Raw genomic sequence first — 26,021 nt, forward strand, 5'->3', positions numbered from 1 at the left:
GCCTCTTGGACTAAAGCAGCATCAGGAGAAAAAAAAAATGATTTTAAACCACTAGAAGCTGCAAATCAGTAAAGGAGACAAAATGAGAACTCATTCCTAGCAGACCAACCACAATGGCCAAACAGTTCTGGTGGGCAGAACTACCTCTGTGTGACCGACCTGGATGGAGAGCCAAGCCAAACCCCCAGTACTGCTGCAAGAGCATCTTAAATACAGGTAGGATTTCTTACTGCTGCTACGTTACTGTTATGATGATCTCTGTATGAACACACTTGCACAGGACCTTACAGATTCTTCATAGTTACAAGCTTGTCCTGAAATGCTCTTCTCTGGAATGTCTGGTTTGCACATGACATAGCCTGTGATGTCTAGAAAACATATAAAACATTCTTGAAAAGAAGTCATTTCCTCCGTGGACAAAGACATAAATCCTGCAACTACATAAAATCTAAGGGAGCAGGGACAGCAATTACTCACAGGAATACCTGACTCAGTGCTGAAGTCTCTTTGAGCCATAAACACAACGTGACACAGCTGAGACTAAACAACATTCACAGCCCAGGAAAAACCCAGGTCTTGAGGAACACTCAGTCAGAACATCTGAATGCACAGAAGGACCTTAACATGGTCCTCTGCTTACCTACATGTTTCAAATGATTTATACACTCTCCACACTGGTGCAGGTTTCTCCTGAAATCTAGCCAATGCTACACAGTCACTCTGAGCTGAAGACTTGAGCATGCAGCACTCTAATGGCTAAAGGAAACCTCTCTTGAACTCAGTTTTTTCCTCATACGCTTCATCTTCTACTTGAGCTGAAAAATGCAGAGAAAAAAAAAACTTCATCATATCATAAGGACAGGTATTGGTACAGTTAAAATCTGCGTGTGTGTTCCTCGTGAAAAAAGGAGATGCTCAGGGCTCAAAAGGAAAGCTGGGCAAGAGAAGGACTCTCTGATGAAGACGGGAAAGGCTCTTTGCAGCAAGAGTGTGGTATGTGGCAGCATGCAGGTGTGCCATCCCTATGCGTACTCAGTGTCATTTCCAAGAGATAAATTATTATTAAACACTCAAATGCACAGCCTTGCTTTATTTTTAGGCTCCTGTTTGGGTGCCAAGCTCTTTAAAAATCACCCAGTCTGAGAAGCACTATTAAAAGAAGAAACTGAAGAGCAGCCAAATTCTTAGCCTGTTGCAAACATTGTATTCTGCAGGCTGTGGTTCAGTTTGCATTGTATTTGTGCGTCAACAAATGCCCTGAAGGAAAGCAAGAATTTACATAAAGTGCAGTGCTTACCAAGGACAACATTCCCAGGAACTGGGTGTGCACAGCCTCCTCTCTTTCTTCCCAGAAAAAACCTTTATCTTGAATTGAGCCACGTGGAATAGCTATGCCCCCACTCATTCACATATTCAATGCGCTATGAGCCATACACTGGCAACAACCATAGATCAACACAGCTGAAAAAAATACAAGCCAACCCCTCCCCCAGTGAATTCCATACTTTTCTAAGCAGGTTACAGCAGACACGCATCCTTTCCACTCAAGCTTAGCAAATATGAAAAGCTACTTTTGCTGAAATTGATATCCAGCTTCCCACAAGTCTTGGCAGGGAGAGGATTTCACCTTGCTGCTGCAGGCTGGATACCAAGACGGGTATCAGAAGTTCTGTAACTCAGCTTTTTAAGGATGAATTCCAATCAGAGGTATTGCCCCGAACGGAGACAGGAGGTACTAAAAAGGAAACAGCTCAGAAGAATTATTCACATTTGTAAAAATGATTTCATAGTATCACTGCGCAAAATAGGATTTGCAGACTCAAAAGCTTAACTATTCCATTTTCCTTGTACTGGAAATTCAGATAATAACGTTATCTAAGACTGATATCTTCCTTACAGACTTAATCTCACTTCTCAGTGAGACAGCAGAGCTCACTTGATAGCATCTGTCTTTGGATGCTCCAGAACTACACTGCTGTGGCACAGCCTGGTCAAACTGTACTCATTCCTACAGCAGAGAGCAACTTAGAGCTGCACTATTCATAAATACACATTTATTTTTCATTAGAAATGCATAATTACAGCATTTAAAAGCATTTTCCCCTAGAAAAGTAGTTAAGCAACAGTACAAACAAAATTGTTAGTCTTCTGCAAATAAACATTTTTCATTACACTGAACAGAAAACACCAGCAAAAGGCTAATACTCGCAGTTATGGGGTTTTTCTTTTTCTTTTTCCTTTGTTTTTTTTTTTTAATATTTTCCATTTTTGTTATAAACACCATTGCAAATAAAAAAGCTGTCTGAACGGTGAAAAATATTTGAGCTCTTGATCTTCTTGATACGTGGTAAAGCAAGTATTGCGAAGCAGCAATACACCTCCCAAGACATTTTGCAGACATTCAAATGGTGTATTTCACAGAAGAAACGACAGGATGAAACATGAATTGAAGTCTCACTGTTTCCATTAGTTGGGTTTCTTTCCAAACTGACTTTTTCCTCCTTAAATATACCTACAGGCAGGTCACGTGTTTGCTTTATTTTTCTGAGGGGTAAATTCTCAACAGACGCAGCGATGCAGCTCCGATTGCAGCAAATTTGGCTCTGGTTTGTTCTGGGTGAGCACAAACGGATGGTCAGAAACCTGCTGTGTGCACAGGAGCCACTGTCAGCCTATGAGTCCATCTTCCTGGGGCTGCACGACGACTGCAGGGCTCCATTTCCCACCGTGGCTCGCTGACATCTCAGCTCACGCAGCTTTTCACCGCTTTCTTATTGGATTTGGATTGCTCCGTGTTCTATCTGCATCTCTGGTTGGATTGCTGACTGGAGGGTGTCAGTGCCCTGCAGAAAGAAAAGGGAGATCAGGAAATCAATACGAAAAACGTTTGTCGCTGATGCAACCAAAGGAGCAAATCACATTAATACAGAGTTCTTCTCTACACCAGTGCAATATCTGCACGAATATCAACTCCACGGTGGAGCTGAAATGTGTGCTTACAAAGGCACTAAAAAATGGCCAGAAGAACAGAATGGCTTCCATACAAAACCTAAGCAGAAGACTAATGCCCTTCGGGATGGAAAAGAGAAGGCTGAAAGAACAAACCCGTAACGAGGGTCTGTAACATCATGAGTGGCACAAAGAGAGCAAATAGGGAAGAAAAGAAACCTATTTAAAGGTCTCTTCCCAGAAAGGAACCAGCCGTAAGGAGAACCAGAACTAAAGCTGTCCGTGCCCAAGAGGATGTGGGCTGGAGCTGAATGGTGCTACGGAAGAAAAATCCATCAATGGCAACTGCAGGAAGGCCAATAAGTCCCAGGGTGACAAAACTACCGTAGTATAATTATGTTTGCTCTGTGCTCCTAATTTTCTCTGCTGGTTCAGGACACAAGCAGGCTGCTGGCCTAACCCCTGCAGTCATTCTCTGCTCTGTGCCAAATGAGAATACTGCTACCAATGTTTTTTGCCTCTAAACTCTTCCAAAAGGCCTCAGGTTTTCCCCACTTTCCAAACCTAAGCAGTCCTCCGTGAAGGGAGTTAACGTAAAAGCAATTAAAGGAGGTCTGATCAAAGATGGAGTTGCCCCACATCAGTAACTACTGGGGTAATACTGCAGTACTGCAGGGTAATCCTGCAGCAAATCACCCTTTGGACCAAGTCAGCCAGTGAACAGAAAACCAGATCACGGAGCATGTTAAAGCTATAAAATGAGAAGCATTTCAGAACAGCTGTACTGGCTTGGACAAAGTCCCTCACACCCAATAATCCTTCCCCTGATAGCAGCCAATATCACAAGCACAGATAAACTCTGAGAAAAGGGCAAGTGCTTAATGGTATTTTCCTGCACACTCCCACAGATTCCGGAGATCTGCCCTGGATGGATTTTCCCTCCATAAATTCATCTAATCGATGCTTTATGTAACATCCTGGATACAGAAGTGTTTCCGTGGAATTCTGCTTTTATGACAATGTCTTCCCTGCTCTCAGCCTGGGTCTGAGGCTCGATGAACCACAAAGAGGCAGAGGTGGAAATTCAACCTGCGTTCCTCTCCCTTAGGCTTTGCCATACAGCCACAGATTATTTATTCAAGTGAAAATACGGGAGGTTCAAAATCATAAAGCACTGCTTCTATGCGACAACTTGGCTGTGAAATTTTCTCTCCATCTCTCTGATTTATGGCCAGTAATTGCACACCACTACAAGATCTGTACCCAGAGGTAATTCGGCACTTATTTACACATTCAATAAATTGGTGTCAATAGATCACTGTCAATAGATGAGTGTCAGAGCAGTGAATAATCCTAACATACTGCCACATCTGCTAGCAGGAAAGTCTTCAAGTGATCCAAGTTTTCTCTCCCAGTAGATGAAATCTTAATGGAATTAAAATAGCGACCAAATAACAGGCATAATGGTAATGCTGAATATTTCTCCAATATTCAGACTAATGTAGATTGCCCAAAGGGGACAAGAAGCACAACTTAGGTTTGAAATTGCCTGCAGAAGAATGTTAGCACATTAATAGCTCGTATTCATATCTGTTCTATAAGGGAACTAAGAGCCTTTTGGAATGCTTGCCACTCTTAATTCTGTCCACAGCCAACTTGCAGATGCAAAACCATGCACTGCACTGAGAGCACTGAATGGAAGTGTGCAGTTCTGTGTGCTTCAGCTGGAGTCAGAGAAGGGACTCGCTGCAAACAGCTCCCTGAGATTCAAAGTCGTTGAGAACATCTCAGTACCTTGGCAAAGCAGCCCACGAATCCAATCGTTGCTCCAGTTTTGGTGAGAGATACCTCTATGACCTCTCCCTTCTGATGAAGGCCTTTCTAAGCCTGTAGGACTGTTCCACAACATTAGCCAAAAAAGCTACAGCTATCCCCATAACTCCAAGCAACGCAAATTCCAAGTTGGTTTCTCTAATTCATTATCAGATCCTTGGTTTTCAGTTTGTGTAAACCGAGGAAATATTTATGGCAAACTTATTTTTAGCCTGTTTTTCCTTTCATACTTTTCTTATTTCACATTCCTTTTCTGTTTCTCTTCAGCTCTGTATAAATCTGTGGTTAACCACAATACTAAAATCTAACACGGTGCAAAGTGTCCCTGAAAAGAAAAGTAGCTCCTCTGGTGGCTGCCAGTCGTGTGGGAGACGGATGCTGATGTTTATAACCACAGCCTCCTGCCATGGGAGGTGGGAGCCAAGGGGGGAGCACAGCCTCCAGGAACAGACCCAGCCCGTGGGTGCTGGATTTGAGGTCTCCAAGGCATGGAGTGAGGACAGCAGCACGGCAGGAGAGAAACACCTCTTGCTATCTGATGCCTATATGCCCGTTAGTTGCATGGGACCAGCAGTAATCTTGGTACAGCTTCAAGAAATAAGGCACGACCCATCAGCAATGCTCTCATTGGCCAGCACTATTACAAGTGACTGTGAATTGATGACTGAGGAGGCCTGAAAGCACAGAGACAAACCTAGGGAAGGAACATGACTTCCTCTATTTCTTATGCAGCTCAAGAGACCCAACATCCAAATGTTTGCAGCCAGATCAGAACTCTCTGCAAAACTGCGTATCTATCAGACAAAATTCCCTTCTAAGATTGGCTGCTGTGGATAGCATTATATTGTGGCTGGTAAGGCAATACACCTCCTACAAGCACTAGGCATTCTCTAGAAAAGGAGCCACTACAGTTGGGTTCATGGAACAACGTGTAATCACCTTCAAAAAAATCTGACAACTGCCTTTTTGTCTTCCATAACTGCCAGCAGGAGTGGCTTTGAGTTGGTGCTAGCCTCAGCTACGTGACTGCTCAAACAGATCCAGAAAAGACATAAAACACACCTCCTCCACCTTAACTGAGACCATCAAGCGTTCACTTACAATTGCATACACTGCAGCTCCCGTGGGAAATCCAGGCTGCGGATCAAAAGAACTGGAAAACTTCTGTCAGAAAGAGAATAACCTTTTTAAGAGAAACCTCAGTCTGAAAAACACTTTTTGGATAGTTTCCAAGCCAGTTTTTCTCCATGTCCTGTAAATATGGCTCTCAGCCCTCAAGGATGCAGAAAAACAATGGTGACCAAAATAACTGTTCTCTGGGGGCACCGAGCAACAACGCCGAAGAAGGAATCGTCAGTCACCAGTTTTACCTTTAAGAAAATTATGTTTCTTATTATAGATGGCCCTATTTTTTTTTTCTAAGCAGTTTGGAAATAGGATCATATCCTCAAATGAGTGCTTGTGCCCATCCACACCTGAAGAAGATGACACTTCTGCTAAATTTTGTATTTTTGGTTTGGAAACAGGGCCGTGAACTCACTCAGCTCATCTGGCAGATGTTTCAAACAAGTTAAGTGCATTGAGAAGGTAAATATATATATATGGCAGATATATATATATCGACACATAAACGCAGGCATACTTGACTGGTTGCAGAGTGGTCTGTCACTGGTGTGAGCTGCACATACTGGACTTGGATATCGCTGCCTTGCAGTGGGGATCCATCAACTCCTCCTGATGCAGGCTCTGCAGATGCAACAGCTATCAGCTGAGCGCCCTGCAACACCTGCAAGCAGAGCAAAGGAGAAACAGCTTGTGAACAGGCACAGCCAGAAATGCATTAGGAAACAACGACCTGAAAACAGATGCAAAGCCAAAATTAAACAGAAATTTAAGAGAACTTGTCTATCAGTAACAGCTTAAACAATATGGGTCTCCAAGAGGACGTGGTACACACATGGAAGATTCTCACACAAGGTTCTCACTGCATTTTGCCTTATGAGACCTGGATTCCTGCAGCTGTTCCCTGGAAGGACTAACAAGCACCATACCTGGAAACGTTTGGCCCTCTTATGATCCCTAACACAAAACAAGTCATCCCCTACCTGTATCAACACTAGCAAAGGAATATATCACCCTGGTGGCCTATGCTAAATAGATCAATTCTAATTCCAATTCATTTGCACAATAGTTAGCACACTAATTCACCAGTCCAATTACCACATCTCTATTCTCTGGGTGCATCCAATTCCCCCCAGCTCTGCTGAGCTGTACTTGCAACCCAAACAAAAGCAAGGCTTGTAGACTTAAGAAGCCACACGGAAGGAAAAACCAAAGCAGTGATTGTGCTGCATAGTTTGTAAGTATGAGAAGTGTTCTGTTTCACAGATTGCAGCTATGAAAACTCATCTGTTTATTCTGCCAGCCAGCAGATGAGCACAGCAGTGCCGTCGGCTCAGGTTCCTCATAGGATGAGCTGGTGGGAAGCTGCTTCAGAAACCTCTTCTGCTCGGTTTTATCATGGCAGAAAGAGAGAGGGGGAAAACAAAAGGCAGACATTGAGTTCACTTCTAGCATTCTTGCACCTTCAGGTTGAAGATAAGAGGGTAGAAGGCAGGTTTGCTGGGGAAAAAAAAAGGACTTGTTCTGTTTTGCTTGTTTGCTATTGTCTCTTTGCATGGAAATATTGTGCTCCTGTGGCTGGGAAGCATTTCAAAAGATGTTTTCTTGGCAAACTGCTTCCAATGAGAGATAGTGGCTTTCCTAAGGAGTGGGCTGTTGCCGCCCTCATGATAAACGACACCTCCCTAAGCACTGCAAAAGATAATTGATGAAGGATTCATAATTCTGCTAATGATTATTGCAAAGGGTAAGTGGGACAGACCGAGCAGTCTGCACTGCAGTAATGCCAATAGCACACAGCCATCTCCCAACTAATGTGTTCACTGTTATATAAATAGAGAGACAGAGCCAAGATACTTATTCTCACAGCCAAACACATTCAACTTTCGACAATTTGTTACAGTAATGTTTATCTTCCCATTGTACATGAAGGTGTAGATTTACAAATTACTGCTAATTAATGCTCGCAGCCACTGACTCTACACATCTGCATGCTGACTGCTTGAGGCTGAGTCCCCCGATAGCCAAAGAGCAACAGAAGAGCAGATGCTTCACCCAAAATTGCTTGCTTAAATGCATCCCTGCAATGAGAGCAGTTGTAATTTACTACTTGAAACACAAATCAGAATAAAATATACATATGTGAACAACAGCAAGTCCCCCGATCTCATTTTAAAAGGCAGCCAAAATATACAAGTTCCGTTTTGGTTTCTATACGCTGTGAGTGCCGTTTTGTTTTTAACCACCTCTGGTATTTGAACCACAGCGCTCAAAAGATGCCTTTCAAACGAAGGAAAGAGAACCGAGAGCAAAAATAACATTCTGAACAAAAGCCTCCCTTACCCAAGTATGATTTCTCAGCTGATGGGAGGGTGGGTGGCCGTGAAGGAGTGGGCAGCACAGCCCCTCCTTGGGGAGTGTGGGAGGCCAAGAGGTGACCCCTAGGAAGGACCTTTGGGGTGTTGGCAGGGTTTTATGGGGATCTTGGATGTTCTGAGATACCTTCTGCACCAAGCTGCAAAAGGATGCTGTGTTCTGTTTTTACAGGAGTAAGCAAAAGCCTCTTGTGCTGCACTATTTACTTTGGAACGACATGATACGCCTCATCAGAACTACACGGCAGTCCGTCCTATTGATTGTCTGCAGCTCTAAAATGTATTTGGTCTCAGTAAGTTCTGAAACAAACCTCAGGACGACTGCAAGCAACCAAACCAGCCCCTTTCTTGCCCGCTTTAACAACAAAGAAGCCTACAGCTGCTAACAGCACCAGCTTCACTATCTTAGGATGCGCTCCCAACTGCACCCCTTGCAAAGGGAATCTCATCACAGAAGCATAGAATGGCCTGGGTTGAAAAGGACCACAGTGATCCACCACTGGTTGGATTTGATGACCTTTAAGGTCTTTTCCAACCTGAGCAGTTCTAAGCCACCCTTTCTAGCTCTCTCCAGCAGCACCACTGATCAACACATGGTTCAGAAAACACCAACGATGCCAATGGAGTGGGAAGTTTGCTTATGGTCCTGGGGGCTCTACGATACTTTCTTTCATAGTATTCAACGTGCCACAGAAAAGGAGGCACCCCAATTTCCTTTCACACAGGCTAGGAAGGTCCAAGATGAAGAAATTCTCTCCAAATCCCACGCTGACATGCAGACAGTCAAACAAATGGGAAAAAGAACAGAGTTCATACAGCAGAATGCAAATAAAAGCCCCAGCCCTACGACTTCAATCTGCCCCATCTCACAGTTCTGTCGTGTTTGCCACAAATTCTATAGGAAACTATGTGCAAAAATTACAGACATCAAGGGATCAACAGCTTTATGTGGCACAGTGGAGGAGTGGGGGAACAGAGACCTCAGCAGTAGGTGCAGGTGTGAGGATATGGCTTTTCTTTGGCTGCTCACTTGGCTCCCAGACCAATACTTCAACTTTGTGATTCTTACCCGCCCTTGACCTTAAAATAAAGGAACTGTACCACAAAAATTAACAATCTGCCCTGAAAATGAACCTCTTTTCCCAACTCCGCTGGGCTCCTCTAACATCCTGCCTCGCTGCTCCAAAACAGGTAACAGAATATGGTTAAACTGAAAAATAATAAACTTTCCTTCTAACAGAAGGGATTAATTCGTGCTCTGGACACCCACAAACAAGCAGCTTGGAGGCAGCTTCCACTCACTCAGCACATAACCCAGCAGGACCCAACTCTGAGTTTTTGCTCCTGCTCACTTGGGTTGGTGAGGGCTCAGATCAATGCTAAGAACAGCCCTACAGAAGTCCACCCTTAAATTAACAAGCAAACCTTAAAAAGTGTATTTTTTTTTAAATAGTTCAGGGGAATATTTGGAAAAAAGGCATGTTTGGCTATCTGCTACTGCTTGATGGTAGTGTAAGGTGCTGTCTTGACAGCGATGAGATGTTCAGCTCTCAGAGCCTTTACATCACCTTTACATACCCCTCTTTGCAGATGCTTTGAAGCTACTGGTGCTCTTCAAGCACTGTTGGTGGCCTGGCCTGATCTTCCCAACCTTCACATCTCAGTGATGACAGCACTGCACGCTGACCCTGCTGCACAACCCACCTCAACCACAAAGCACCAGAGAGCCCCATCCCTCACCGTACCCAGCAGCTCTCAGAAGAAGAAAATGTTCCCTGACTCCTTCCGAAAGAACACTAAGTGCGTTTCTATTAGTTTTGATTTTCAACCATCCTAGAAACACCAGAAGGAAAAGTATTTTGCTCAGCTGTTTATAATGATGTGTGAACTCCTGGCATTGCCCGCGCACACAACCGCAGCCTCTCTGAGCAAACATTTGCTTTCCTTAGAGCTTCCAATGAGACTCAAGAGCCAATGGGTCTGATAAAACAACCTGAGGGTTGGACACATCCCTCCTGTTCTCTTGAAGCATTTTGTGCCCATAGACATCACCCACCCCTCCTTACAGCAACACGTGGGCTGGATGGGACCCGCAGAGCCTTGCAGCAGCATCCAGCTGTGCTCCCATTCACCCCGACCTTGGCCTTCCTCCCCTTGGGTGCTTTTTGCTTCCTTCCCCCTCTTGTTGTTTTTCTACCCTTCTCAAAGTCTTGATGGATGGAAACATGAAGGCTTTGAGTCGGGAGGTCCCAGATTTCTATTTTTGGTCCCGTCTTCAGTGAGTTTGCCATGAAAAATGTGGTAATAATAAAATTAGTAGTAATAATGAAAACCAGCAATCTTCTCTGCTCTCCTCCTTTCCATTTTTGCCCATAACTAATAGTTCCATTCAACATTCATCTGCCAGGGCAGGAAATAATAATAATAATGAAAAAGAAAAAAAAAAAAAAAAAAAGATTTAAATATAATAGATTTTCCTTTGGTTTCTTCCAAGATTATTCAAACACAATTTCCAACCATGGTTCAGTTCCTATCATCACATCCTCTGCTGATTTTACTTATCACAGAAAATGGTTCATCCTTTTAAAGCCTTTTAAAGTCATTCTCTATCCCCCGACCCTCCAATAAAGGTAATTGTTTCAGGATAACTGAAGTTTGCTTAGCAAAAAACCAAACCCCTCAGTCTGGTCCTTGACAGATTGAGCCTTCTGAAACACATTCTTGCTACTGTTGTTGTGTGCTTTTTTATTAATCTAGGCAAGCCCATATGTTTGCCTACCTATAAAAAGCTCAAAAACAAGACACACTGGGATTTCAATGCCTTTTCTTTCCACCGTTTCTTCCCATTCCTGCTGCAGGAATGCAATAAAAGATGACTTTTCTTTAAATAATGAGACCGAACCACTGAAAGGCTGGTTGTTCATGGATGGGTCACAGCAGAAAATGCTGTCACACTGATGCACAGCGCCTGAGCAAACGCCGCATGTTAGAAGTGAGTTTTGCAGAGGAAAATGGGAAGCTCTGTGGGATGCTGCAGCTAAAACACAGGTGAAAGGACACAAAAGTGTACAGACAGCAATGGCTTTACTGCCCTCCTGTCATCACTGATCCATCCAAAGGACGAGCACAGCTCCAAGCAGGTTGCCAAAGCTTTGGCAGCGCAGTGTTCTCAGCACAATGCATTACTTTGCATTTGGCTTAATTAAAAGGCGGGTGGAGTCAATCATATCAGAGAGCAAAAATGACCTTTTGCTTTCATTACTGAGCGTTTCATTACGCTGCCATTACATAGCATTAATTATCAACTTTCTTTCTTATCTTTCATTGAAACACCGAACAGCATTAATCAAAGAGATTTGGGGGAAAACACCACAAAATACAAACAGTAAGGCTTCAATGGCATTTTTGCAGTACATCAACTAAACTATTTCCATTAAGTTTAACACTACCTGCAATCATTTGCTACGGAGCTTCCTTTCCGTGATCTGAATGGTGTCTTGGAAATGCAAAGCCAACAAGTAGAGGCAGTCAAGTCCATAGAAAAGTACACCGTCTATTTTTGATAAAGTAATATTGATTCATATTAGGTACTGCAACATTTTAATTATTTACTAAGTGCATTCTAAACTTTTCCCTGAAAATTGAATTAAATTGAATTAAAAATGCACCCCATCTGTCTGTGGTCACATGGGCTCCATCGAAATATAAAAACAACTGTTGCCAAAGGAAAAATCAGGCTATGACATCTGCTTTCCACTTGGGAAAACACCAGACACCAGGTAGGGACTGGGCTATGGAAAGAAACAGCCACGGGCTGTGGGAGACCCAGCAGTAATGAAGTGACTACAAGTGAGAGAACAGAGATTCCTATTTGCATTTCCCATCACCCAAATGGAATGGCTCTGCTCACCTGTCCTCAAGCACTGCTCTGTGTCTGATAAGGATTCTGCAGCAAATCTGAGAGCATTGCTTGAGGCAATACATTCAGTTTCTCATTCCGATGCATTTTGCTTAAAACAAAAGCGAGCTAAACCGAATGTAAGTGGAAACGACATAAAAAGGATTCACTGCCCTTAAAGATTAAGGGTATCATCCTGAAGTTAATGACCTTGTTTGTAAAGCTTTACTTTGGGCCATTCCTGATTCCATTGACCCCCTGTACCTAAATTTGCTATTTATTTCCTGCATAAAACGTGCCAATACGAAAATAAATTCAGCACATATAAAAGTCCAAGACAGAACCATTCCGGGAGAGAGGAACTCGCCCCGCTGTGTATTTCTAAGCGTGCTGCATCGAACCGTGCAAAATGTGACCTTAAATCTGTCAAAACTTCATTAACTTACACCCCTACAGAGCCATATAACTGAGAGCACCTCCTTTACATTCCCCAAACTAAAGCCCATGAAAACCGAACCTGATTTCGGGTCTACTAAGTGTGGAAAAATGAGGAGAGTAATTCCAGAGTACGTTTTTATCAGTGGCATTATTTCCTCGCATAACAAATAATAAAGCATCTCATCTGCTTTTACTTGGAGCGTATCAAGCAGCACGGTTTTATTCCATAATGTCTACTTTAAGATTCCCTTAATGCGCCGGGACAAATCCCGAACACAAACTGCAGCGATTGTGGTTAGCTGAACAAACTTTACAAAAATGTCCATCTTTCTGGTTAATGTGGTTGGATAGAGCTAGATAAGGGGCAGCAAGCTGTGGCTGAGCAGATTTAAACCATCTGCAGCTTCCAAAGAGCAGGAGCCCCTTCCCAGCACCTTGCTCCCCGCAAGCTGCGTTCAGAGAGCCCCAAGGAAAGTGGGGCTCTGCAAGCCCAAGGGACAAACCTCAGCCTCTGAAAATCTATGGCATGCCATAAAGCCACCGGTATGCTTCAGCACAACAGCTTTATGGAGAGCTGCAGCCGTTGGAGTAACACTGCAATGGGCCCCGAGCACAGCAGAGTGAGATGCACAGAGCTGGAGTGAGATGCACAGAGCTGGATCGACGTTTGGAAGGGAAAACATGGCAGAAGTTCATGATCTTTATTAGCATTCCCCTGTACGTGGTTTTTTTTCCCTCTAATAACTTGTAAATAAATAGTCTGGGGTCTCTGGAAAGCGTTCACATCTGATTTGGTAAATAAGCTGGAGAAACGTAAGGGAGCCCAATAAATGGAGTCAGTTCATGTTCTCTTGTTTCTCTTTTAAAACAGACACCTCTCACACCAGCACACTCCCCCCAGCCCTTTCCAAAGCACAATTTAACCAAAGTACTCTGACCCACTATACCTGAATATAATATATATAGAATGTATAGTATTTACAAATGCAGAACGCCTATGAAAAAGGCAAGGAGATCACAACCTGCACCCACGTTCATAGAACCACAGAATGATCTGGGTCGAAAAGGAGCACAATGCTCACCCAGCTCCAACCCCCTGCTAGGTGCAGGGTCACCAACCAGCAAACCAGGCTGCCCAGAGCCACGTCCAGCCTGGCCTTGAATGCCTGCAGGGATGGGGCATCCACCATCCTGCCTGAACTAAGGGTGGAGGTGCAGACATTCAGTTTAAGCATCTCATGCTTCTGCTGAGCCAGCACTGCGCTGTGTTTGTCCACTCAGCTCTCCTAGCCCCTCTGAGGAGTGGCTGGTGGCAAATGAAAAACCTAATCAGTGTAATTAAGACTTTATCTTTGCACTGTTGCACTGGCTGAAAGGGATGCAGGCTTAATTGATGTGAAACAAAGGACCAAATTAATGGTCTTTCTATCACATGATCTAAGACTTCACACAAACTCATCATACGTAAGCGGTTCAAACCTACATCAGCCTTTTTTGTTTGCTTTTTTTTAATCCAGAGAATGATCCACGTCACAGGTAGATGGACAGTAAGGTCCCTGCCAGCATCAGAAAATAGGTAACAAAGCAAAGGAACAGGTATTGTACCAAAATGCTTTGGGGTCACATCCTACTGATGCCAAGAAGTGTCCAATGCACACAGAACTGAACTCAAGTCCCATAAAATTATGCTCAATAAACCAAAACACAACACAGGCCCTCACTGAAAACGTACTTCAAAACTGGCATGTGTGCAAACCTTGATTATAATTAGTTGGCAGTTCTGCTGCAGATGTAATTTCAGTAAAAATTACTTGGATGTGGAAAGAAAAATGACCTCATCTAAATCGACCGTATCGAATTAAGGGGCTTGTAAGGCAATCTGCACCATGCATCTGACTCATCTATTGTACAAAGATGCTCTCAGGAAATGGCCCGCAGAGGGAAATTTCCCCAAACGACTCTGTGGTTAACCAGCAGCTCTCCTCAGACCTTGTACTTCCCAAATCACAACCCGTGGCCCCACTGAGCTGTTACACAAAAGATAGTTTTGTGCACAGGTACCTGAGTTAAGGAGTTTGAGTATTTCTTGCTCTCCTTCCCCCCTAGAGGTGAGGCTCAGGCTGCAGTTCCTCCATCTCTTTTCTGCATCTCTGCTTAGGTTAAGCAACGTGTTACCTTATTCAAGCTACACACATGCACATAAGCAGATATAATCAGCCCACCAAAATCATTCCACATATCTCAATCATCTTTCAGAAAGAAAAAAAAAAGAAGAAAAAGCAGCAATATATCACCAAGCATTTCAGCCTCCTGCATCGCTACAGCATGCAAAATCTTCTGAGTTAATTCAATCTAAGAACGTGAAAGATGATTCAAATCCTCACAGCTGCAACACTTTGTGATGCAGCACTTACTGTTAGCAGTAGGTACAGTGAAGTGGATGGAACTGCTTCCAAAAGCAAGGATTTTTTAAGAGCAGACCATTAAACCTCTCTACCATAATTCACTATTTCGAGAGACAGTAATGAAGCTTTTGGCTTAGACAGTTTTTGTTGGTTGGTTGTTTTTTTTTTTCCCCCCTCATTAAAATGTTGTTTTTGGGATTTGGTCAACATAGAACTGAGTGCTATTAAGAAACAGTTTGGAGAGTGCAGAGACAAATACTACGGTGTCAAAGAAATGGTTTGAAGCTGGAGCTGCTGAGCGTATGAGCTGCAGAGGAGTCAGCCCTGAGCGACCCAGACTCACTCCCACTGACCAGCACTGATAGAGGTTATCCCAGTGAAAAATAAACGGTGACTCACCAGCATCTGGCTGGTGGGAAAGTTTTTGTTGTGACATAACAGCCAAGCGGGAGAGGAGAGCTTCGTCTTCCAGGGCTGTCTTCCTTTATGTTTTTGTGTGACAAGTCTAAAAATGTAAATATGGTTTTAAATGTCACCCCGCTGGTCTCATCCTCCCGTCTGCGGATCCTGCCAGCATGAGTTACGCTTCAGCAAAAGGTCAAGAGAAATGCTGGAGCACTTAGCTTTACGACAAACACACACTGCAGAACTCTGCTGAAGTCTTCAGCCACTTCCAGCACAAAGAGCATTCAATCCTTTCGCAAATAACTTCAAACTACAATCAGGCTGCTGGTGCTGACGAGAGGATCTGTCCCCTGTGATGAGACTAGCAGTAAATACACCACTTAAAGCAGCCAGCCCAGATCACTGAGGATCCACCAGAATCACACACATCTGTTATCTTGCTCTGAAACTCCTAAAACAAAGTATGGGCTTCTATTCAGAGCAGTGATTTCAGTTTGATTCCAAATAGAAGAGGCATGGAGGGGAGCTGCAAGTGTTTGCATCACAGCTGGCAGTGAATTGTTGGTTGTTTTTAAAATGAGCAATATAAGATGTGAAAGTTTGGTGCTTGTTGCTCGGGCAACAAAACACTGCTCCCACCGTACGCCGCATGCTGCTGTTAAAAGGGAGAAATATGGATGGGGGAAAGCACATGTTACAATGGCACGAGCCTAAATGGGTATGGGAACTACAAATCTGGAGCACTGCAATGCAGGGTGGTGAGGCACTGGCACAGGTTGCCCAAGGAGGCTGTGGATGCCCCATCCCTGCAGGCATTCAAGGCCAGGCTGGATGTGGCTCTGGGCAGCCTGGGCTGCTGGTTGGTGACCTGCACACAGCAGGGGCTTGGAACTGGATGAGCATTGAGCTCCTTTGCAACCCAGGCCATTCTATGGTTCCTAAGGAGAAGAAGTTGAATACACTACCTCTCGTACTTTAATTATGGAGTGGTGTGATCAGTTCCATCTGTAACAGTCAGAAGTGCATAATGGCTCCAAAGGGGAAGCAGAACCGCAGAAGGAGATGCCTGTAGCTGTGCCTGAGCTACGGATCACAGGAGCTGGAGAAAGCTGCAAGCACATACCTGTCCATTACAGAACACTTAAGGAAGAAAGCAGCGCTCCTGAGAATTGCCTGAACCATATTAAAAGTTTCTCATGAAAACTGAGACAGAAAATTACACTATAGTCATAATACAAGAAAAAAAAAAAGAAAAGGCAGGAAGGATGTGACGAAGTGTAAATCTGACAGAAGTTAACAGCAGGTTCAAACATTCAGTTTTTTTCCTGCCAGCAAGCCCAAGGAACCCAGGAAACCTAAGGCAGATGCTCTCTGATTGGCATAGATGGAGAGGGGTACAGAACTGTCAGTTGGCTCAGGTTTTACTTTTCCACCCCACAGCTTGAACACAAACAACTGAGAAATTCCATCAGGATGTGCACATGTACTATAAAATCCAGAACTGCAGGTTAGAGACACTCGTACCACGAGAAAGAGACACACTAACAGTTCATAACATTGCAACTACTTCCTCAGTAGGTACTGAGCGCGTTAGTGAGTAGCAAGCATCTTATTAAGTGGGCAACTTCTGTTTTGAATCCCAATTACATCAGGATGGGTGCTGAGGAAATCTGATGGATGATAGGAGGAGGGCAGCTTCTATGGGGCACACAGCAGAAGAGCTCAGTCTCCATTCCATGGCCCCAGAGGTATTTCATGGAAACGTCTGTTGCTGTGCACACATCACTTCCATGCAAGCCATGGTTCCAGATGTTTTAAACAGAAAAGGATGACAAGAATGAATTGAAATACAAATATTTCAAAGTATTTCAACGTACCCCACAGCTCTAATCTTAGCTTTATCTAACAGTTAAATTCACGTAAAGAGAATCCAAACTAACAGGAACTTCACCTACACTGCTTAAATTCTAGCATGGAAAAGGACAGTGTGACTGCAAGCAGCTCAGTTTGCTCTGGCAATGACCAAAACCAAAAGCAGATGGAATGTATGCTTTAAGCTCTGTATCATGTTTCACTTATTAAAAAAAAAACAACAAACCACCTATGTTTCACATCAAAAAGATTCTCAGACAATAGCGCTCCAAAGCCATTAGGAAAGAAAAATGATTGATTTCTTTTATTAAAGTAGGTGCTCTCGCTTCTATGCACGGTCATATTTGAAACTGTCATCTCTTGGACAAATTCAATCTGTCAGACAAACACAAATCTCCCTCCTCTGATTTCCATCAAAGCTCACAGATAAGAAATCAGTTATAAATGCTGCTGTGAAACCTCATCTTTTCTGCTCAGCTGCTCCATCAGCGCTCTGCTCAGCAACGGTGCTCTGCCTGTGCTTCCCCTTCACTCAGAGCACCACGCAGTCAGAGCTCAGCACAGCCCTGGAGAAGTGTTTTGCAACTGGTGCTTCCTTCACACCAGCGTTTGCAGTGATGAAAATAGGCTTTTTTTAGTGTAGATCCATAAAATGAAAATGGATCTTAACGGGGCACCAGTTTGGTGCATTATGTATCATGGCCACGCAGATGATACTTGCCCAATTTTGCAATTAATTCTTGGTTACTGATTTCCTCAGTTTATTTCTCTCGGGTTGGGGTCAATAAGCTGACCTTCAGGAGTTGCACGAAGTGCTAAAAATGGGAATTGCAGGTTGAGAGCACAAATAACATCCCTTTCCTGGTAGTGATTTCCAAATTGCAGCCTTGACTTGCATGCGTTAACCTCCAGCATGACGTCCAGTGATGCACAGGAAAGCATTTTCAGAGCAAAAAGCTGATAACCACAGCTCATCTGTTTCAATTTTGAACGAAGAAGTGACTGTTTATCCACTTCCCTTCCTGCACGGCTTAGAAAACCTCTATCAAGTCATTCTAAGCACATTAGGTAACATGTACGCACTGTTCTGCTATAAATCATTAAAATCTCTCCGTTTTGGGGTGGAAAACAATTGGCACAGTAGTCGAGCGCCTGTTCTCCCTCGTGGATTGAACTCCGGCCATATGTCTGTTGTCAGGGCAATTTCACCCCTGAAGAACAGCCTCGGGTTTGCACCGAAGTTCAGTGTTCTTATCTGTGCTCCGTCATTTATTCCATCACCGCTCGCGTTCATTTCCCACTTCTCAACCCGCCGCGGCTGCTTCCTATGGGCTGTGATGGCAGGGATCGCCCGTGGGTGCTGAGGCTCCCAGTCCCCACTGCAGGGCTCCCACTTTCACCTCGGTGGGGCTCCCACCTTTCACAGCCTGCAGTTGAACTGAGCTCAGGCTCTCATACGCGGCGATGCCCTTCGCTACCGGCTGAGCCTGCGGGCCAGCCAAAGGCCTCTCCTCTCTGAAGGGATACGCAGGGAGCATTTGCATACATGTTAAATTTTCCCATCATCATCGTCTGCATTTTTTTTTACGACACGCTTTGGAACAGCTCTCAGTCTTATTTTCTTTTTTTATTTCTCATTTTCGGCGAGAAAAGGGAGAGGGATACGGAGCTTGAATTTGAAGCAGACTTCAATGAAAGCTCTGAACCCATAACTATTGTTTTCTTAGAGCACACATCTGGCTTTCCCCAGCACACTGCCAGTTCTGTAACTCAGTTTAATACCCAGCTGGGATAATGTAAAACTAGCACATAACCTAAAATCAATGCTAGAAGCACATTTTTTTGTTCAGTAATACATGTATGCATTAAGTTCAACTTGACTAACATTCTACTCACATACTGAAAAGCTTCTATCGATGGAGGAGGGGGAGAGGAAAGGGAGAATCACACCCCAACCAGGCACTGTGCATGTGTGGCCACACAACTGGAGCCTGGAACCAAAGCTCACCCAAGCAGCACCAAATCATGCTCGTAAAAGGTTAAAATTACTTTGTTTTTTTTTTTGCTACAACGAAAAGGCAACTTTTTAAAGCGCAGACATTTAAAATGTGGTTTTCTCATAACATCAGAAAGGAATTATCAAAGAGTGTAGCACTGGTGTGTTGCAGGAATGTTCCCCGGGCTGTTGACAATCTTTTCCCTGACCAGCTTGAAACTCTCCTCTTTCTACAGCCCGTGGGAAGCACGATGTCTGCTAACAACATTTTTACTCTTAGGAAACTAAGCATACCACAGTGCACGGAGAAAACTGCTGCACACAGAGCGCTGAACCTACAGAACACTTACACAGAAAAGCATCTTCTTTTGGCAACTCCAATGGCCAAAACATAACTCAAAAGCCGGGGCAGCAATAAAAGCGACAACCCGATAATGTTCTCCCGAAGGCTGCTAATAGGTGAGCGCAAAGCAAGGAACACAGCGAGCTTATTTTAAAAGCAACTGGCAAAATAGTACTGAAGGAGTTGAAAGAGGTGTCTGTAACAGTTATTCCCTCCTCCAGCCCATTAATGCAAGAATTATTTGACTCAGGTTATCAGATTTTTGTTTGCACAGTGACTTTGCATCCTACCGTCAGAGCCTGATGCTGCACGGCTGGCTGTTCTTATGGAGGAGAATGAAGGCTTAAAGAGAATTCAGCCTTTTAGAAAGAAACATTTGGACTTGATCAAATCTGCTCTCGATACAAATTACGGTATTTACAAACCAGATTTGCAGCCTTCACGTGGCTCCTGAGACTGTCCTGGGAGCACAAAATGCCAAGTTGCTTTAAGTACAAGGATTCCATACAGCATGTACTCTAAAAATGCATTATGTATTTTTAATATCTCCTACAGAACATGTTACTTTTTTTTTTTTTTTTTTATGGCTGTTTGTTTGTTTTCCTGAGAAAAAAAAAATAATCAGTCTATTAGACAAACAAAACATGACATCAGGACAGCAGACCTGAGCACCAACCCGTCAGCCTACCTGCACTGCACTGCTCCAGCTGGGACTCCAACCCCAAACTCACCATTAATTGGGGAATTCAGGAAAGACTTCCCCTTTTGCGGTGTTCTTAGGAGCTGATCTCCTCCTAGGTACCAATATTTCCCTCTTCAAAACCCTCTGTATCTTGCTGGCATCACAACGGTCAAGGTGCAAAGACTGCACATTGAATACTACAAAGCCATCCCGTGACCTCCATTAAATCCATGCCTTTAGGGGGAAGGGAGGAAATGGGGTTCAAGGAGAAGGAGGCAGCAAATGCCACTTCAGTATTTGCCATAACAAGAGAATAAAAGCAAGGGAAAAAATAGAGGAGTAAAACAGAACCCCCAGGGGTGCAGAAAATTTACAGCTTGCAAACTATTCCCTCTGATACTTGACATATTTATTTACCTGCTGGTGTGCCTATTGCATTTTCCCACGTGTCTGATTTAGAAATTAGATCACACAAAGCACAAAGAAGCCAATTATGTAGTAAATTATCCACACGGGAGATAAGCAACAAAATGGCACTGAAAAAGATTAGGTTGAAAATGTTTTCTCCATTCAACCACAATTAGATTTTTTTAAATCCTTACTAATTATCCAACTTAGCATTTATGATAATTTATAAGCCACTGTACATCACAGATTTTGAGTAGGCAGCGTTATAGAAGTGAAATAATAGTTAGTAACTAGATATTGAAGTTGAGATGCTGGCAGATAGGAGCGTGATGAGCAGGGAAACTTTTCCAACAGGTTTGAGGGTTTATGCTTTGGGAAGAATTTAATCTTCGAAATACATATAAATGAAAATTCCTGGCTGTTTTTGTAGCAATGACACTTCCCAAACACAACTGGCCGAGGGTTTGTGTTAATTGCCCGAGTGTGCAGGCACAGCTGGAAATAATGAGAAGATAAGTATGAAATCTTGCCCAGCCTGAAGTGCTCAAGCTCCTCTCCCTGGTAATGCAGAGAAGAGAATTCATCCAAGGATGAATTTCTGCCTACAGTCCCCAGATTTTTATTATTAGGGCTCAGCGACTTAACGCTTTGCTTCTCTACCCTGCCAGGTCCTGAACAGGACGACAAATTCAGCTGCAGTGTTCAGCATTCCAAAACAGACACACTCTTCTGCTGCGTCCCTTCAAGATGCAGCTCATTTGTGGATTTTTCAACTGCTTTTCCCCTCTGAAATCCTGTGTCTCCTGAACAGCTGTGGCAAACATCAGCACTGTTCTGCCTGATGAGCTGCTCCATTGCTGGTCATGGGTCCGCACCAGACTTTTTGCTGAATATTGCATTAACGTGTTCCAAAACGACAAGAGACAACTCAAAGAAAAATAAGCTTCCCACAGGCAATGCTCACAAAGGAAGCACCAGTCTGAACGTTTGACAACCTTTGATATTTCTTTACTAAAGTCAAGATTTGCTACAGTGGTCATTTCTACCACTGTAAAAATGTGCTGTCTTTGTGAACTAAATCACTGGTGACATTTACTGTGGTCTTTTCGGAGAGCCACACAGATCAGCCTCAGACCTATTACGTGTTTCACGTACAAAGAGCTCCTTTGAGAGCACGAGCAAGCTCCATACAGATCGATGCATGTCTTTAAACCATTACAGATCTCATTACAGAAAGCATAGCTGCAGTGGCTGACATTCAGAAACAAATTCCTAATGCATCAGGGCACAGGAAAGCAGCTCCGTTATACAATTCCCTTTGGACTTTTCGGGGTGTCTAAGAACAAGAGAGCAAAACACAGCAGCTCCCTCCAGGAACAGAGAAGCACTGTCGCTTTTCGTGGGCAGTGTGTGATGCTGCTGCGTACAAATCCACAGCTCAGGCTGCACGTTCCCTTTTACTTTTCAGCCAGGAACAAAACTATACCCTGGAATGCCTACTGAAGTTACTGCTGGTAATGGTTGCTTCCTCAGAGAGGTGCTGAGTGCTGAGCTTCACCAAGGCAAAGATGCAATCACGAAACTTTCAGTTAACACTGTAAGAAGGGTCTGAAAACTCCCGTTGCTAACAAGGAGGTAATGAGCACACGGGCAGTGCTAACAACCAAACGGCTCTGCAGCGAGGGCAATGAAGGTGCACCTGAAAATGACTCAGCCAGGACACAGCTGTGAAAAAGTGACACAAGGAGGAACTTGAAAACGTGCATTCATATGCAGAGATGCCGTATCTCAGTGCTCACACACGTTTTGTCTATCTCTGTAAAGGATCTGAAGTAAGGATGCGAGGAGAGACAGAAATTCCATTAAAGAGATGACGAGAAAAACGAAACGGCTCAAAGCAACAAAATCTGATTCTCGACAGACTGCTAAATTACGGTGGGATATTGATGACAGTCAATAAAAAAAATAATAAAACAACCAACTGCTGAGCACTACTGTTACTTGAGTTATGGGAAACAGGGTAAGAATGCATGACTGTATGTTCAGATAAACACGGGGCACAGGCGATAAGACCTATATCTTGATAAAGAGCTGAAAAATCCTGTCAACACATGGGTGAAATATTAGATTCCAAGATAAATCAGCAATAGAGAGATCTGCAATTAATTTGTTGTGTGCCAGACTCCTTAAAAGCTTTGAGAGGAGGAAAGTTCTGCATTGAGAAACAATTTGAAACAGTTAAAATCTGTTTGCAATGTAAGTTACGAAGCACGTCGGCAATTGATGTACTTGTTATAAACAACAGAAGTCTCTGTTCACACACTCAGCTCAAACCACTTGACCAGGAGCTGCTTGTGCACTTAAAGCAATGCTAGCTTTCAAAAGCTTCCAAAAGAATATTTTAGATACACAAATAAAATTCAAAATATATTACATGCATCACAAGAGGGAAAGTGAAAAGAAAAGGAGGACAGGAAAAGCAAACATCGGTTTTATTGTTTTTGCTGGGGCTGGAAATTAGATTTCGGATTGAAAGGAAAGGACAAACACTGTTTGGTCTTATTTCTAAATATGTTTGTCCGCTGGTGGAGAACTGGGGAAGGTTTCCGTCCAAGGAAAATAATGAGCCCGACCCAACAAAGCAAAGGGTGAGAGAGGATTCAGCCTGTGTGATATTACGGATACAAATCATGTTAAATTACATGCGAGCAAAGAGACAGCCCTGAGCTTCACACACCAACAATTTCTCACGCTGATCCCATGCCCAAAATGCTTCTGGCCTCCATCCTTCCCCGGGTGCAGCCGCTTCGCACGGAAGTACCGCAGATTTTGGCTATCAAGCAAGCAGGGCCAGGCAGGAAGACAGCAGGGCTGCAGCACAGCAAGGCTGCCCAGCCCCGTGCATGTGAGGCCTGCACCCATCGGAGCCCCTCTCAAGCAGTCTGCCTTTAGCTAAGCACCAAACCACCACCCCATGCACGACTCACGCATTGCACTGCAGTCGGGTTAGATTCAGCTTGCTTGAATTCAGCTGCATCCTTGGCTTTTCAGAGCTTTTAGCCTTCCCAGTGCAGGTCAGTAGGCAGCAGCAGGTTGCATGATTAGCTGCTAAAACAGAGGCTGTGGATGCCCCATCCCTGCAGGCATTCAAGGCCAGGCTGGATGTGGCTCTGGGCAGCCTGGGCTGCTGGTTGGTGACCTGCACACAGCAGGGGCTTGGAGCTGGATGAGCATTGTGCTCCTTTGCAACCCAGGCCATTCTATGATTCTATAATAAAACATTTTTTTTTTAGTTCCACTTGCACGTCTGCCGCACAGATCGGGACAGAGAAGACAGAGAGAAAGAAAAGCATGAGCTGCCTTTAAGAGTGCAATAAAACCTTCGGAAAACTGATCTACAAAACATGCCAGGAAACTTGGAAAGCCAAATCAGTTTTAATATCACGATGATGGAGTGCATTTAAAAGGAAAATAAAAAAAAAAAAGGGAGGATGGTTTTGCTTCAAAATGCAGTTAGATAAAAATCTTAGATAACGAATGTACAAAAATAAATGAGTAATAAGCTGCTAATCTCCAAGCCTTTTCCGAGTTTTTACTTACTCAAGAAGTGAATGGTCCCCAAATCTCTTCAATAGGAAACACTTTCTATTGGTCATCTATGACAAACACTGATAAAAATCCTCAGATCAACAACATTGGGCCAATTAGACAAGTTCTCCTGACTTTAAAAGTGCTGCTTTCCATTTCTTTAGCAGCATTTTCCTCTGTTTTTATGAAAAGCCCAGAACTTTAAATGAAGAATACTTATGTAATGCCTGTGTTGTTACTGACTTGATTTGCAGGGCAGCACAATTACCAAAAATTCCTTTGAAATGCTTCAGGATTTTGAACTATCTGGCTGAGGAGCAAATAACTGCCAAGGAACTGAAGTTGCTGGTATCCCAGGTAAATAGGAACTGCCCAGATACAGAATGTTCCCAGCAGAGAAGCCAGGGCTGTGGAAACTGGCTGACGGCAGGCTGTGTGTTTTTGGGAACGCGATGGGACTCCTATGGGACAGGCTGAGCTGAAGGAACGTTCAAAGGCTATGAAAGATTTATTATATAATGAAACCACCTGAGTTTTGCTATGCAAAACGCACTGCATTTTCAATGTAAATAGCTACCTAAAGGCTGTCGTCCTTTCTTCTGAAATATGCAGAGCATTATTACCAAAGTAAAGAATTTTGCAGTAACAACAGTGACAAAACACCAAGCAGATTAGATGACAGCTCAGTGTAAAAGCCTTGGCCAAATATCCTGAAGGACCGAGTGCTGAGCTCAATTCCCATCATCACTTAGAAGCAAAAGCGAAGAGAAAACAAGCCACTTTCCCCTCAACACAAGGGGAAAACCTACAGAATGTAAATCACGTACGCTGTTTCACAGGACATTCCAAGCTACAGTATCCAGTTTTGCCAATATTTCTCTTTGCAACTGAAGAAAAATGTTTCCCTTCCTTACATTAGCAGGAAACGTAACGCTTTGCTGAGCTGTGCCTTGCAATGCACAGCACTGCTCCGTGCCAGGCAGCAGCTCCTGTCCCACACAGCCCAGCTCTGAGCTGATCCAACCTGGGCACACGGAGCCCTGCACATCTGAACCTTCAGCTCCACCTGGGTCTCTGGTCCCAACGCATCATTTCCAGAGCAGGATACAATACAACCTTACCAGCATCTAACGAAACACTGCCAAGTATTTTTCACACGCTTTGTGATTTACGGCTCCGTGTTGTTTTATGGTGATCATAACCTTTTTCATTAGCTTGTAAATTAATGACTCGAAAAAGTGTGGGGGGGAGGGGAGGGAGAAGCAAGGATGAAGCAGATATTCCAAAGTTGTCATGGTATTTTTTAATAAAAACATTCTGAAAGCGAGCATTTCTTTTAGCCAAAAACCAAAGGCTCCGAGTTCCCTCACAGCTTTTACACGCAGCTGTGGGCCACTGCTAGATGAACAGAGCATTCTGCTACCTAACTAATAGAAATCCTTGTTTCTCCTTATGAAAATCAAAGCAAACTCCTTAGAAGACACAAATTGCTGACTTCAGGCTATTTCTGGCAGTGTTCATTCAATGTTTTTTTGCAAGGGATGCAAAGAATCCACGAAGCAGTTCTATGCTCTTTGGGCTTCAGTTGCCATAAGCAAGGAGGACCGAATCTACTGTACTGGGCTACCTTAGCTGGAATCTTTGCTTATGGATTTGCACATCAAAGAAACTCAATCGTTAACACACATAATACGTGATGCACAATGA

General features: G+C 43.6%; 1 protein-coding gene across 6 annotated transcripts in view; it reads right to left on the minus strand.

The window, feature by feature from the left end:
• Positions 1-2,037: 2,037 nt before the first annotated feature.
• The window catches only part of LOC122187967 (BTG3 associated nuclear protein), a 127,126-nt gene continuing 103,142 nt past the window's right edge, over positions 2,038-26,021 (minus strand). For 3 of the 6 annotated variants that reach the window (XM_042885888.1, XM_042885886.1, XM_042885885.1), the window contains 3 exons: positions 6,425-6,568; positions 5,884-5,946; positions 2,038-2,843 (listed from right to left, as the gene is read on the minus strand). In XM_042885888.1, coding sequence (XP_042741822.1) covers positions 2,772-2,843; positions 5,884-5,946; positions 6,425-6,568 — 279 coding nt within the window. In that variant the 3' untranslated portion in view covers positions 2,038-2,771. The remainder of the gene's footprint in view (positions 2,844-5,883; positions 5,947-6,424; positions 6,569-26,021) is intronic. The other 3 variants (XM_042885891.1, XM_042885889.1, XM_042885887.1) reach the window with 1 other exon arrangement.

Source organism: Lagopus leucura, unplaced genomic scaffold (assembly GCF_019238085.1).
Source record: "Lagopus leucura isolate 7727_CA_CO unplaced genomic scaffold, USGS_WTPT01 Super-Scaffold_100053, whole genome shotgun sequence".
Taxonomy (NCBI): Eukaryota; Metazoa; Chordata; class Aves; order Galliformes; family Phasianidae; genus Lagopus; species Lagopus leucura.